Here is a 15,875-nt window from a genome sequence, read left to right as displayed (position 1 = left end):
ACTTTCCTGTGATTCTCCTGGAGTTGCTCAGGAGCCAGCTGCCCTCACACTGCTCTCCCGCAGGTCCTGCTGGGCTTCCCGGTTAACTGCTCTCTCTTCCTTCTCTCCGGCCCCCATCAAGGTGACTCTGAAGATGCTGCTCCTGACGGTGGTGGTCAGCATGTACAAAAGCTTCTTCATCATCGTGGGGATGTTCCTCCTGCTGCTCTGCTACGCCTTTGCCGGAGTCGTTCTGTTTGGTACCGTGAAATACGGAGAGAACATTAACAGGTTGATTTGCAGCTATCTTTCTGTTCGTTTATCAAGCAAACGTGTTTTGTCTATTAAAGACCTGGGGGTGGTAGGGAAGGAAAGCAATCAGTTGGAAATCAAAATAAAATAATAGCCAAGATAATAGCCAAAATGACATTTTCCCAATTGAACAAGGTATGCATGTTTAGTTTAGAAATCTTACAAAATTCAGAATAAAAGCAGTCGAAATGAACCCATAATCCTACCAACATGAAGGAATAACCAGTCCTAATCCCAGCCCTTTTTCTATCCATGTATTGTGAAAAAATTCTGTGTTTTGGATGAAACTATCTTAAGGTGGTGGATTTCTTTTTTAGCAAAATATGGCAAATTAGAAACCCCAAGATGGTTTTTATGTATTAAAAGTGATCTTGAATTTTATGGGAGCATGTCATTTTTTTTTTAAGGTCCTTACCCAGCAAAGTATATACAAACATGCTTTTGGTTTGTTTTTGGTTTTGGTACTAGGGATTCAACCCAGGAGTGCTTAATCATGGAGCCACATCCCAGACCTTTTTATTTATTTATTATTTTTTATTTTGAGACAGGGTCTCACCAAGTTACTCAGGGCCTCAAAGTCAAACTCAGCAACTTATTGAGGCTGGCTTTGAACTTGCAATCCTCCTGCCTCAGCTTCCCGAGCTGCTAGGATCACAGGCGTGCACCATGGTGTCCAGCACAAATATGCTCTGGTGAAGAAATCGTTATTTGATTCATCAGTGCTCCCCCCTTTTATACCATAGTCCAAGTGAAAGAAGGACTCACTGGTAGTAGCTAAAGCTGCTCACTCGGTCGTTCTAGATGAAAGTCAGGAAATCAGTGGCCATGCTGGTGTTGGTGTATTCACATGGCTATACTTGCAGGCAAGTATAAATGGCAACAAGAGGGTATGACCTGTTTTGGTGGTGACAAACCATACTACTTCATGACAAACCAAAATAATATGGTTTAATAATAATAATAACATTCTGTTATTGTTGTTTTCCTAAATTAGGCATGCAAATTTTTCTTCAGCTGGCAAAGCTATTACTGTACTATTCCGAATTGTCACAGGTGAAGACTGGAACAAAATCATGCATGATTGTATGGTAAATATCTCCTCATCGTTATCTGAACCTGCACTAGAATCAGCGTAGTACCTTTGGCAATGCAACATTGGTGGTATGGTCCTTGTTAAGACCTTGTATAATTCTACATATCCTGGCCTTTTGGTCCATAAATTGCATTCTTTTACATTGCAATGTAAATACAGGGGTAAATAATCAACTGAACTCGAACTTGTAGTTCCAGTCAACAAATATTCCTTATATGAACATTGTTCTGTCCCTCCTACCTTTAACATCTTGGCAGTCCACGAGGCGAGTGCCACTTCTTTAATATAATGCATCAACAGATATTGAATTCACTGAGCCCCTAGTTCATCCTGGGCCATGGGGTAGGTGCTAGGTCTTCACCAAGTCCAGGGTGTCTTCAAGCAGCCGAGGTCAATGGCTCTGATCACTCTTCCTTTGGTATCCTGCCTCATCTGGGATAGTTCGCCATCATTTGCTGGTCTCAGTTTATGCCTCGGTTCCTTTAGATATTTTGCCCCCAAAGTTGCATATGGTCTTACAACACTATTTCTCCATTGCAGCAAATATCACAACTCTAGAAAATTATTGGATGGAATTATTTAATTTCACCTCCCTCTTACCTTCCAGATCAATGCTATCCTGTAGAAATTTCTGCAGTGTTAGAAATCTGTACTGTCCCATTCAGCAAACCATTAGCAGTATGTCTACTGAGCAATTGAAATAGGACTAGTGTAACCTAGAAATTAAATTTTATATTTAATTTTATTTTATGTAAATTAGCATAAATTTATTCAAATTACCATATGGAGCTGGTGGTCCTGATGTTACACCATTCCATGAAGACTGTCGGTAGCATCAAGGGACAGGGCTTATGTCTTTCTTACTAGTCTATCTCCAACATTTGATACAAGCCTAGCATACAATAAAAACTAGAGAACTTCATGCATTTATAATGGAGACAGGATTTACCAAATCAAATATAACCCAAGGCAGAATTGAATAAATTCTAAATAAAAGTGCCAGCAGGATGCAGTGGGAATATAGAAGAAAAAGCTGAAAGACACCAGGATCATTTCTCAGGGGTGCTGGCATTTTAATGGGCCCCTAAATATGATAACCTGAATCTTAGGGCATACCCTGTAAAGATGCCCCAGGAAGGTGGATTACTCCTTATGCAATTTGAATGTGAACTTGCTATAGATAGTCTACCTTCTTAGATCTTAACCCATTACTTAAGTCAGGAACTTTTCAAATGCATTTTTATTTGACTTTCTGTGATTCAGTTACAGTGTCTACTGACCACTTGGATCCAGTGGAGGTAGCAGAAAGAATATCTAGTGGAGGAAACTGGTTCATTTTTATTGAGCTCCTAACAATGACAATGAACTTGAGATTCCCCAAGACTGAAAGCATAGTGCAAGTGAAATATTCTTTCAGTCTGCTGTGGATGATGTACCCAGTGTACATGACTTTTGCACAATGACTTTGTAACTTATTACAAATAAGTTAGAAATATGTTCACTAACTCCTGTCAGCAGACATTAGGATCCTCTTCTCTCACTCTCCTCCTCCTCCCCACAGGTTCAGCCCCCATTTTGCACTCCAGATGAGTTCACCTACTGGGCAACGGACTGTGGGAATTATGCGGGAGCACTTATGTACTTCTGTTCATTTTATGTCATCATCGCCTACATCATGCTAAACCTGCTTGTAGGTAGGTGACGTCCACTGAGTGTTTTTCATCTACTTCAACTCAGGTACTTACATAATTAGGTACAATTTTCAAGTAATTATCCTGGATTGCTTGGGGAGGGTGTTTTATGGCATTAATTATAATTTGGTGCCTCTCAATCCAGAAGCTGGAAAGACCTTTCAAAGGCATGTAATGACAGTTGATTGCAATTTCAAGGATTAGATTTGTTATGATCACTGATTTCAAAAGAGCTCTCCCCATGAATTGAGTTGAACAAATATTGGGAACAAATGAAAGGAGGCTACCTTCATGGCCTCGAAATATCACACTTTTGTTTTTAAAAATACATGTTGTTCACCTAGCTTTGGGGCCACCCAGACCCCAAAATGGCCTTTAAGAACCACCCTGGAACGCTCAACTCAGAGTGGCAGCCAGCTGGCTCAAAGGTCCATATGCACAGAAGTGTGTTTGTACCCAGGACCCTCGTGTTTTGGAAAGGCAAGAGCTGGATAAATAGCTCAATCCAAGTGTGAAACATGCCAACTTGGAAAACCTTACTAAAAGCACTTTCAAGTTTTGGCTTTATTATGTGGGTGATAAGAGTCATTATTTAGAATAGCGGTTTGACTTTTTCTAAAAAAAAAAAAAAAACAAAACACATAATTGTGTCATTGTCAGACTTCTGAATTTTTTTTTTTACTTTTTTTTTAGCCATAATTGTAGAGAACTTCTCCTTGTTTTATTCCACCGAGGAGGATCAGCTTCTGAGTTATAATGATCTTCGCCACTTTCAAATCATATGGAATATGGTGGATGATAAAAGGGAGGTAAGAGGGTGGGTTTGACCTCAGGTCCCACCCCACAGAGGCCTGCTGATGTGTCACAGATGTTTAAGTTGTCCTGTGGTTGGCCGTTGACACAGGTTGGATTCTGAATGGCCGTTGGCAGCCTGCAGAAAGCTGTCACTGACCATTCAGCCCAGTATGCCAGGAGGGAAGAGGGGAAGAATAGTAGTTTCTCCTCATGTCCTTTCCAAGCATGGGCCTCCTCTTTAAACTTTCAAGAGGTTGTCAAGGGAGGATCAGCCTTGGGCTCAGGGCAGGAGAAGGGGTGGCACTGAAACCACCAAAAGCACATATATTACAGACTCACAATCACCTCAGCCCCCAGCCACCACCTTGATTAAAAATACAAAGGAGTTACATGTGGAATCCAGAAGTGTTCTTTTGAGCTACTTCTGAGTTGTTATGTGACTGTTTTAACCATAAGACATAGACAAAGTTTCAGCCTTAGCCAAAGCGGCAGCAGGTTCTTCTTCTTCCTCCTGGACTGAGTTGAACAAAGATTCTTCTTTCCTTCTTCCTCTTCCCACTTCTCTTCCCTTTCATCTTAGCAAATGCTCAGGCACAGACCTAGGCACTGATGGAAGGCCCTGTGCTTACAGAGGTTCTGTTTTCCCAGTGAGAAGCAAAGAAGAAAAATATATTATGTATTTAGACTTGAGTCTAATTCCCAAGATATCTATCTCATTGCACAGGTTATACTGATATTTCCGAATCTGAAAAAAAAAATCCAAAATTTGAAACCCTTGTGGTATCAAGCACTTTAGATAAGTGATACTCAATCTGTGTTATTTCAGGAAGTCATAAGTACTTGGAAGAAGGTAAAATGGCACAGTGGCAGAGCCAGGGCAGATAATTTAGCAGGGATGGTCAAGCAGGCCCATCTGAGGAGCTAAAATGTAACCTCTAAAAACCAAGGGATAGGAAAATCTGAGGAAGATACAAAAATAGTTTCAGAAATAGTTGATGGAGAGCGCAATGACCAACGAGGCAAGCAGGCCTTATAAATGAGGGGTTCTGGACTCTGGCCAGGGCCTGCCTGGGCAGTGCACAGCCCTCTCCACCCCTGTTTGTTCTCGTCATTCTTTGGTAGCCCCCCATCCTGGGCTCCAGTCCCTTGGGATTTTCTTCTAAAAGAGTGACATATGCATGGGGCACCTGGCCCACCTCTGCGTCCTCTGGTACCTCCATGACAGCTGGTCATCTACAGAAGCCTGCTTTCATCTAATTCACTTAGGGAAGACTACACCCCATTCACACTGAGATGCCACCTACTGACAGGAAGCCACGGGTTACCAGTGTTCATCCAAAGACAGAGCCAGGGCTGGTGTGGTACGGTGTGGAGCCCAGAAGGTAGCCATACTTTTAGAGTCTCAGGGTCCAGATCTGTTCTGACCGGAAGGAGGGCAGAGCTGGGAGCTACCTTATCTTGAATGTAGGTGTTTCAGTCATGGAGAAATCCCTGATTTCAATGCAAGAACAACTAGTAATAAATGTTAACAAGTCCAGCAACTTGATCGTGCATGTGTGCACTGCCCCAGTGTTTGGTGGGAGGGCGTTACTGGGTGTGGGTCGGGGGCCAGGTTTGGCTGAGTCAGGAGTCCTAAGCGTTGGCTCCAGGGGAAGAGAGGGGGGCTTTCCTCCCTCCTGGGCTGCGAAGGCTGCGATGGGATCCTACAGGACTGGAGAAACCCCTGCTCAGGTGTTCATCCCGGGCTCTCCTCAGTGCCCCACGCCACCCAGCCTCCAAGGAGGCCCGCAGCTTTCTTCCTTCCTGGTGGTAATTATGCCACGTTTTGAGGAATAGCTCCTGCCTCTTGCTTTTTGACAACTGTATTCACAAGCCCGTGAAGAGACCCCACGGACCCCCGGGGCCTGCCCATGACTCACCGGCACTGTGCTCTGCCACCCAGGGCGTGATCCCCACGTTCCGCGTGAAGTTCCTGCTGCGGCTGCTGCGCGGGCGGCTGGAGGTGGACCTTGACAAGGACAAGCTCCTGTTTAAGCACATGTGCTACGAGATGGAGCGGCTGCACAACGGTGGCGACGTCACTTTCCACGACGTCCTGAGGTACCAGGCGGGTTTCAAAGCGCAGGGCCACAGCACTGAGCCCAGTCCAAGACCCAGCTGTAACTCTCAGGGCACTTGTGAATGCAATCATCAAGGACGTACAAAGCCTGGCATGCCACACTGCCAGGGTTATAAAGTAGGGTGACTCTTCCCAGGTGTGAAGTGCACCTCACAAGGGAGAGGGGGGAAGCCGTGGCCTGACATCCCAGAAGGGACAGGGAGAGGGACCTGGGAGAGTACAGTCCCACCTTCATTCTGCAGTGAGGGAGGTGTCCTGAAAGTTATGGGACTTGCTCGTGGTCACCTGGCTCCATGGCAGAGCAAGTGCTAGAGTGCAGCTCTTCTCGCTCAGTGCTAGGGTCACTTCCTCCTGGCCTGCTCCATAGTGATTGCCCATGGCTGGTTGCACATTGCCCTTGGCCAGTTGAAACACTCCATTTTCCAGGCATTTAATGAGCACCCAGTCAAAGGGCCAAACTGAGATCTTGTCTTTCCTGCTCATCTCTGAGAGGTGTCCTGTTGGTTTCCTGGGCTGCTGTAACAACATAGCATCAATCAAGTGGCTTAAAGCATACAGTTTATTGTCTCATGTTCTGGAGGCTGGAAGTCTGAGATCAAGCTGTTGGCAGGGCTGGTGGGGGGAATCTGTTCCAGAACTCCCCCTGAGCTTCCGGTGGTTTCCTGCCAAGTTTTAGTTTGTGGAAGCAGCACCCCAATCTCCACCTTGATGTTAAAATGGTGTTCTCCGTGTGTGTGTGTGTGTTTGTGTGTGTGTGTGTGTGTGTGTGTGTGTGTCTCATTTTATAAGGACCTAGTCACATTGGATTAAGTGCTCAGCCTGCCCTAGTATAATCTCACCTTAGCTCAGTGCATCTCTTGTGACTCTTTGCTTAGTACCTCTTGAGGTACTAGGGATTAAGGCCCCAACATACCTATCTTGGGGAGAAACATTCAACCCATAGCAGCTTCTTAAATAGGATCCCATAAATAAAAATTCGGAAGCCTACAACTTGCAGGAGAAAGCAAATATGTTTTTATTTTCAACACTCACTCTCTGAAATATAGCATTTTCTTCATGATGAATGTAGGCAAAAAACCACGGCAGCATTAACAATACCTGCATCTTTGTCATCAGTAGAAATCATTGAAATTTTCAGGGCATGTTATGACTGCCTTGGCTGGCTTCTTAAAATATCCTAATACTTCTAAGTTACAGTAGTCATTTGACCTCAGCTAGGTTTTACTATTTAATGGAGAAATAAAGACAGATTTATGTGACTATACCACCACCTTTGTAAAGAAGCTAATTCGAGAAATGTATTTCAGTACAGTTGGTTTCCTTGTAATACTGTGTTTGACTCGCAGTAGCTATGTAGGTCACGTTGAAGTACTGACAAATTAGATGGGTGCAGTGTCACAAATTTGGAGAGCACCCTGTGATACAGAAATACACTTGTGGCTCGAAGATGCAAAGAGTTCAGATCAGAACAGGAAGGGCCTGGGGAAAGTTCTCTCCATTTTACCATTCACTCTTCAGATCTCCCAGGAACAAGTTAAAAAGGCAGGAAAAAAAAAAGGATAGAAAATAGGTGTGAATAACAGGCTGTCATCTCTCTCAGAATGTCACTTATTCTTTCCTCCTACTGACAAATTGTTTTTAGGTTGAACGTGAAGCACGTAGACATACTGTTGCCATTAATATTAGCATTCAACCTGTGTTCGTCAGCTCTTCATGGCTGTGACAAAATATCTGACTTAAGTTGAGGGAGAAAGATTTTTGGGGCTCATGGTTTACGACCAAATCAGTAGTGGTGGTGGCCTCCCTGTCCTCTAGCCCGGTGTCTGACACAGTCAAGCAATGCTGGGTTCTCAATCCATCCTCCTTGGTGGGAAAAGACTTTGCAAAGAAGACAAGGCCAATGACCCGTGCTTGTGAGGACCTCCATTCTGTGATCTGAGCTCCCAGCAGGGCAGTGAGTTGCACCAGGGCCTGCTGCATGACAGGGCTGTGTTCTCCTTGAGTCGTGGACCCCGGTCCTGATGCTGTGATTGCCTTCTTGCCCTCAGGCCCCAGTGGAACACGTCAGCCCTGTTGGCCTCACTTACTACTCTTTGGGCACAGCCAGCCGAGGGCTAAATGGGGGTGAACACTGCCCTGCTGTGTATTCTCTAAAATCCATAAAGAAGATACAGAGGGATGTGCGAGATTGATAACGAGGGAAATGGGGTGGGGCGTGCACGAGGCACAGCCGAGGTATTAACCAGCTCTGATAGAGCCAACGTGAAGGAAGTATGGAGAGAGCAGGCCTCCTTAGGAAACGTTCTGGAGTCTGATTCCCCCGCTGGGGAGCCAGACCGTCACCTACCCTGTGTCTTCGTTGTATAAGCTCTTAGATGGCACTTGCTACTACAGAGATCACACATTTGAACTCACAGCCTCACTCAGTAAGGTGGGTACCATGACCGTCCTCATTTAGAGACAGGGGAAGGGAGATGCAGAAGTGACATCACCAGCCCAAGCTACCCAGCTGTCAAGGGGTGGCATCCCACACAACCCCCGTGGGCTTGGTGACGTGCTGTCTGGGTCTGCAGACCTCTGAGGAGACCTGTGCTGCTCTCGTGCTCCCCCAGCATGCTGTCCTACCGCTCAGTGGACATCCGCAAGAGCCTGCAGCTGGAGGAGCTCCTGGCGCGGGAGCAGCTGGAGTACACCATCGAGGAGGAGGTGGCCAAGCAGACCATCCGCATGTGGCTGAAGAAGTGTCTAAAGCGCATCCGGGCTGTGAGTGAGCCACAGCGCCTGGGTTGGGTCCCCGTCCTGGCAGAGAAGGAGGGGTCAGAGGCAAGAGCTCCATGAGTCACGGGCACTCCTGTGACTAGCCTGCCGCTCCTTGAGGACATGTCACTTGCAGCCACCTCAGCTCCAGTCCAAGCTCAGCCTCATTCCCTTCAGTGGTCCCTAACACGTTTCAAATGAACCCCATTTTCATAATGTAACATGAAGATTGAAATAGCAGTTTATAGGTATTCAAATATTTATAAACTCAACTGCACAAAACTCCAAAATATCGACTGAGTTTACTACTTTCAAATTGCTGCTAAAAATCCCAACATACCCTTGGTGGTGGTGTTAGGTCTATAAAGATCACCTCTTGTGGACACTTACTGGTCCGTTTATAGCTGCCCAGAATATAAGCTTATGCAAGTCTCTAACTCATAAATGAATGAACATATACTGCGTGAGCATACGCTGTGTTTTTGTTTTTGTTTTTTGTGGTACTAGGGATTGAACCTTGGACTGCTCTACCACTGAGCTACATCCACAACTCTTTCATCTTTTATTTTGAGACAGGGTCTTGCTAAGTTGTTGAGGCTGGCCTCAAATTTGTGTGGTCCTCTGGCCTCAGACTCCTGAATCATTGGGATTTCAGGCATGCACCAATATACCTGGCCATATAAGACTTTTTTTTTAAATCCTGCTCTTCAGAACAACATCAACTGCAGAAACACGCATTTCTATTGGAGGAGAAAAGGTCCCCAGAGAAAAGAAATCATCACTTCCTTGGGCGAGGCCAACTGCCCCCTGCCACTCTGGCACAGCTGGCCAGTGATGTGGGAGGCAGGAAGTCCTGGCTTCAGTGTAGGCCAAGACAGACAGGCCTGCAGGATTGCTACTGGCAGGTCTGCGGAATCCAGAACCAAAACAGGGGCAGAGGTTTCCTCCCCCACCCAAGTTCTCAGCTGCTTACAACTTGCAGGAAAGGGAGAGCTGGCACCAGTTTAATGAGCACAGAATAAAATCAGAAGGGAAAAATCGGAGCACAAAGAAAACATAAGCTAGTGTCAATGAACATAACAGGTCAATTGTCATGCAAATGAAAAGGCAGGCAAAGCATTTCCTCAGTATCAAAGCCCTCCTTTCTATTAGTCTACCTGGTCCTTGAAACAACTTCATGGTTTGGAAGTTCTTAGGAGGTCACCCACCCTACAGATCTTTGGAGAGGGGAGGAGAGAGGGACTGGCATGTGGGGCAGGGACGCTGGGCTCATTTTTCTGTTACTGAAGGAACGTTTCTTCCCACAGAAACAGCAGCAGTCCTGCAGCATCATCCACAGCCTGAGAGAGAGCCAGCAGCAAGAGCTGAGCCGCTTCCTGAACCCTCCCAGCATCGAGACCACCCAGCCAAGTGAGGACACCACTGCCAACAGCCAGGATCCTAACATGCCACCCAAGGTAGGAGCTGTGGACCAGATGAGGTTTGTGGCTTTGCCATTCAGGAGTCTGTGGTGGCTATTCAAAAGGTTCTTTTTGTCCAATAGGTTAGTTCGATTCCTGTCACTATGACAAGGTACCTGAGATAATCAACTTAGAAAAAGCGAAGGTTTCTTTTGACTCACAGGTTTGGAGATTTTAACCCACGGGGTAGTTGGCTCTATCTCTTTGGGCAGCACATCCTGGTGGAGGATGGGAGTTCATAGCAGCTAGGAAGAGGAGGCCATAGTCCCAAGTGACATCCCCCATGACCTGACTTCCCTCCACTAGGCCCCCTCCTAGAGGTTCCACCACCTCTGGACAGCGCCACAGGCTGGGAGGTTGGGGACCAAGCCTTCCCCACCTAGGGGGCATTCAAGACCTGAACTGTAGCATGTAGATACTAAAAAATGCGAATGCCCTGAATTTAATAATGCTGGGCTTTTAGATTTGTTTTCTGGGTTTTGTTTCTATTTTGCCTAAAGAGTTAGTTTCATCTCAGGGCTGAGTTTGAGCCTGGAGAGGTCACGTGCCTCAGAGGAGCATGGTTTACCTGGGCTGCAGCCTGAAGGTTTTCTTCCCCTTGTTAAGTCATAGAAATTTGCATTCCAGTCAGTATAAATGTTTGCACGTGTCTTTCAACCTCCTTCGCTGCTGATCAGACATCGAGGGTTTGTTCTTCTTAGCTGGGTATCTGAGAAGCACCTGCCACTCAGGAAGATGGCTTGAGGAGCTTATCTCCTAAAATACCAGATATTTTCATTTCTACACTCAAATCTACACGTGTATAAAACATCACAGGCATCATCAGTATCCTGGAAAGCCCTGTCTGTGTGAGACACAGCTGGCAGGGGCTTCCTGCTCCTTTATGAGGTCCCAATTATGATTTGCAGTTAACCACATGGAGTCTGTTCAGCCTTCTGCACAGAGACCCCCAGCTTGTGGTGTGTAGCGGCACAATCCCGGGCCAAGATCTGACCTGAAGCCTAAGGCCCCAGGGCCTGGCAGGAGGCTCCAAGAGACTCTCTCTGACCCTAGCTGTGTCATGTGGATTTCATATTGTTGGCTCCCTCATGTATTCCAAAATAGCAAGAAGGTCCAGAGATTCCCAACACATAGAGATGAGAAATCCTTGAGCAGATTAGACAGAAATGCCTATTACCCTGATTCACCATCACACCCTGTACACATGAACTGAATTATCATACGCATCCCATATGTATGTACAAATATCGTCAACCAAACATGCTTTAAAAAATAAGAGCCATAACTTCCTTTTTAGTACCCCATAAATATGCATGAATATTGTGTGTCAAGTGAAAATATATTTTGAAAAAGTCACGACTGCTGGATTCCTCTCCCACACAGACGAGCAGCCAGCAGCAGCTCCTGAGCCCCACTCTGTCTGATAGAGGAGGAAGTCGGCAGGATGCATCAGAGGCTGAGAAGCCCCAAAGGAAGGTTGGGCAGTGGTGTCGGCCCTCTGGTAGGTACATCAGTCACTTTGCCATCGATGGGGACCTTTAACAGGCATTTACTCTCTTTGTGTGCTTTGGGTCTTGAATTTGAAAATATGGGTTTGTATTAGTCAGCTCGCTCTTACTATAACCAATAACAGAGATAATCAACTTAAAAAGAAGAACAGTATATCTTGTCTTAGTTTTGGAGGTCTCATTCCATGACTAGTTGGCCCATTGCTTTGGGAGCTGTGGCAAGACCCCACATCATTGTGGGGACATGCATGCCGGGTGGAGGAAGTCATACACCCCATCCCAGCCAAGCAGGAAGGGGTGGGGGTGTGGCTCAGTGGCAGAGCACTTAGCTAGCATGTGCAAGGCCCTGGATTTGTCCTTTAGCACTAAAAAGGGAAAAAGAGAGAGAAAGAAAAAAAGAGAGAGCTAAAGAGGAAGAGGTTGGTGTCCCACAATCTCCTCCCAGGGCATGCTTCCAATTACATAAGAGTCCCACTGGGGCCCACCGTTAAAGATTCCACCACCTTTCAATAGCGCCCAGCTGAGGACTCAGCCTTTAGCCCATGGGCCTTTGTGGAACATTCCGGATCCAAACTATAGCAAAACCTGTGCCTGATTATTTTCAAACAGTAAAACAATAAAAAAAATGCATCCCCTTATCAAAAACAGTCTTCTCAAAATAACTTCCCTAAATGTAGTGCCTTGGCTGTCCTCTTTACTGCCGTGGCTGAGAAGGCAGCTCCTGTTCGCAAACTGAGATGGGTGGCAGCCAGGACCCAGAAAGGAAGGAGAAAGAGGTGTCCAGGGGCTGCCTGCATGCGCTCAAGACATCTCACAGAGGGCGAGATGCGTTTTCTCTTAGAGGGAATGGGCAGAGCTGATCACTCAGAAAATGACACGAAGTTCTCAAAAAAGACACAGGCCCTGCTTTACCTCGCTGGCACGGGTAGCCGTGCAGCTCACCGTCTTCACGCAGTCTGCCTTGCCTCAGTGGTAGCAGTAATGCTGACCACCACAGCACTCATGTAGTGCTTACTGCAGGCCTGGCACTGTCCCAGTGTGCTCCTTAGTTTCCCTCCTGGAATCTCACAATTCTATTATTTCCAAATGTTTTGCCGATTAAGTGAAGGAATTTTCTTTTAAAGGAAGATGGAAAACCAGTATAATTGATTCAGGACAGGGATGTCAGGAGAGCACTGCTAGGCACAGCCCAGTGTCCTCGGCACACGGTTGTCACTTTAGAGAACTGAGCCCAGTAAAGTAGGGCTTCCTCCTGCCCTTTAACTCTGCCCAACTTCAGCCCATCCCAGGTGAGGAGGTGCAGGATGTAGGAAAGTCCTCACAGCGTAGAGATTCCACCAAGCGATGACAGTGAAACACCTTTTGGGGCTAGAGGTGTTCAGTGGCTCTTCACTAAAGTTGCTGCCAAAGACAACGTCCCGTTTCATATCCAGGAGTCTCTTACTCAGGGATCAGAGATGACCTCGCTGTTCCAGGAAAGCCAGTGATGGGAACAAGCCTGAGCGGGTGGTGGGGCCAGGACAGGCAAAGCCTGAAATCACAAGCTGAGTAGTTCCACTTCCTCCTCCGGGCAGGTAGCAGCCTCTGAGCAAGATGTACCCTCAAGTCTGTGCTTATGGAGGTTGATGTGGCCGCAGTCCAGAGCAAATTGTCCCGGGCAGCACCCAGAGCAGGTTACAAGCTGGAGACTGTAACTGTAATCTGGCCATGGTGTGATAGGACTGTGCTGAGGCCTGGGCACTCCAGGGACAGATTGGAAAGCAGCTCTGGGGGAGAATGTGCCATCTCCCATATTCACTTAATGTCAAAAATGCCTCCCTCCAGTGGTCTGTGCCCACAAGACCCCAAAGACAAATGGTGATGCAAGAGCCACTGGGGACATGCTGATTTTGTGAAGTGGAAGAGAAAGCCATGAGCATTTTAAGGGGACGCTATCAATGCACGAGGTCATCCCACATCATCTGTTTGAATCTTCACATAGTGCAAGGGGGCATTTGCATTCTCTTCCTTTTACAAAGGAGGAAACTGTTGGAGGTGTGCACTTGACTGTGGGGACCCTAAGTGACATCTCTCCTTGCACACCCTCACCATGTCCCTCCTTACCATCCACGACACTGTCCTTTCTTTTCCTTTATTTATTTTTTCTTTACAGGCATATGCTAATGAGCACCAGCTCACACATTTCTATGACACTCCTGTTTACCCAGATTGGAACTCTTAGTGATTTTCTGGTTTTCATAATTATTCTGAAGTGACGGGGCAAGCCCCATATTTTTTTAAGTGCGATTATTAGTCGTCCATGAGTACAATTTACAAATAAGAGTATAAAGAATCAAATGCTGAAAAGGTTTCTCTCTCAACATCTGGGGACAGGACTTAGGAGCCGAAAGCATTGCAGAGGGAATGTTGTGTGTTCCAGGAAGGGCTGCCGCAGTGAAGCTGTCCCAAGTTGCTCACGGGACTCTTTGCTAATTCCACAGACCCCAGTCTACCAAGCCAGCCACCACCTGCTGTCACCTTCCCGTGTGGAGAGAGGATCAAAATGAAATCTGTAGTGTGCAAGATGAATCCCGTGACGGATGCAGCATCCTGTGGCTCTGAGGTGAAGAAGTGGTGGACGAGGCAGCTGACGGTGGAGAGTGACGAGAGCGGAGATGACCTTCTGGATGTCTAGGTGCAAAGTAGTACAGAAGGAGTTCTGGCAGACAGAGGGGAAGACTGCCTTCTCGTATTTTCATGTCGTGTCCAGTGGGCAGCCCATATTTGATATATAATTTAATTCCAACTGGGCGGAAGATATTCTTAATTGGTTTTCTTCCTGCCATACGAAGGCATAAAAATCAGTCTGTCAAAGCTGTGTTTGATGGATTATCATCATATATCCAAGAAAAATTGGGGCTGGGAGTATAGCTCAGTGGTAGAGCACTCGCCTAGGATTCATGAGGCCGTAGGCTAGATCTCCGGCACTACAAAAAGTAAAAAAAGAGGAAAGAAAATCTGTATAATGACAGTATTGATAATATTAGAAACTATACGAACAACAGATGTAGATATTTAAAAATGTCATATATTGTCTCTGTAAACTAAGGCGTATCTTCATGTGTGCTCTTAGGCATCATTACCCCCCTCCAAGAGTGCTAAGCCCAACGTGGCGGTGTTTATGCTACAGGAGCCGCGGCTTCCTTCACCTTTTTCCTCATTTCCACTAGAAGTACTTCTCTTGGGAGAATTTCTTACCAATGATTGATCTGAAAAGGTCAGCACCAAGCTCATGCCTAAATGATAGTAGTTTCACAAACTACAGATTCTGAATTTTAAAAAGACTCTTCTTTCTCTCATGTTATTTTTTTTAATATGCACAATATATTTGGAGGTCAGATCGGAAATTGATTTCTGTCTTCAGTTATTCTAAGATGATGTTGTCTGCTTCCAAGAAGACTGCATGTGCAGGTCCCGGGCAAACAAAGTGACCCTGATGCTAAGTGGTTTAAAACAAACCAGTCGGCAAATCACTTGAGAGACACAGGGATGCAGAAATACCATGGTTCTTAAAAAGCCCTTAGGAACTGAGTTTCACAAAAAAAAGAGGAAATATCTGCATGCATGACTTCATCATTGGCTTCACTTCTCTGTTTTGCCATAAATCAACAGGGACATTCTGATGTGATCCCAACACATCGGTACTACGTTAGATTCCAAGTGAGTCCCCTGCTATCAAACCTCCTGTGGAAATAACGGTGCCATGCAAAATCTTACTCTGAATCCCCAGTTTTGGTACCCCACGAATTAACTGCATTTTTCTTCAGCCATCAGTGGTCCATGTCCTCTGGGAAAACTAGAAATGCAAAACGATTACAAAGTGCTATTGGGTTCTCGTGCTGGGCCAACCAAGTAGACATGAATTGGGGCCTTGATATTATTGATTGAAGATTTGCTGTTTAGGTTAATTTTAACAGACTTATTATCTAAGAATCCTTTTACTCCCACATTGTTTTATGATCTCTTTCTCTTTGTTGAACACTCTTCATGTAGCCAAATATCACATTCCTTCTGAACCACAAATGTAACTTCGTGGTGACAGTGTATTGTTTATATGGTTCTTTGTGTGTGTGAGATAATGGGCAGCTAAGTCAGTGCAGCCACAAGGATTTTATTTGGTTT

At 45.8% G+C, this 15,875-nt stretch overlaps 1 protein-coding gene across 2 annotated transcripts in view; it reads left to right on the top strand.

Annotated features, from left to right (window-relative positions):
* Nalcn (sodium leak channel, non-selective) overlaps positions 1-14,388 on the top strand; it is a 281,091-nt gene extending 266,703 nt beyond the window's left edge. For both annotated transcript variants that reach the window (XM_027938884.2, XM_071610798.1), the window contains 9 exons: positions 122-270; positions 1,286-1,379; positions 2,946-3,078; positions 3,769-3,884; positions 5,813-5,970; positions 8,602-8,752; positions 10,054-10,203; positions 11,590-11,707; positions 14,195-14,388. In XM_027938884.2, the coding sequence (XP_027794685.1) occupies positions 122-270; positions 1,286-1,379; positions 2,946-3,078; positions 3,769-3,884; positions 5,813-5,970; positions 8,602-8,752; positions 10,054-10,203; positions 11,590-11,707; positions 14,195-14,388 (1,263 nt within the window). The remainder of the gene's footprint in view (positions 1-121; positions 271-1,285; positions 1,380-2,945; positions 3,079-3,768; positions 3,885-5,812; positions 5,971-8,601; positions 8,753-10,053; positions 10,204-11,589; positions 11,708-14,194) is intronic.
* Positions 14,389-15,875: the final 1,487 nt, after the last annotated feature.

The sequence above is a fragment of the Marmota flaviventris genome, chromosome 4 (assembly GCF_047511675.1).
Source record: "Marmota flaviventris isolate mMarFla1 chromosome 4, mMarFla1.hap1, whole genome shotgun sequence".
Classification (NCBI taxonomy): Eukaryota; Metazoa; Chordata; class Mammalia; order Rodentia; family Sciuridae; genus Marmota; species Marmota flaviventris.
This window is presented reverse-complemented; position numbering and strand designations above follow the sequence as displayed.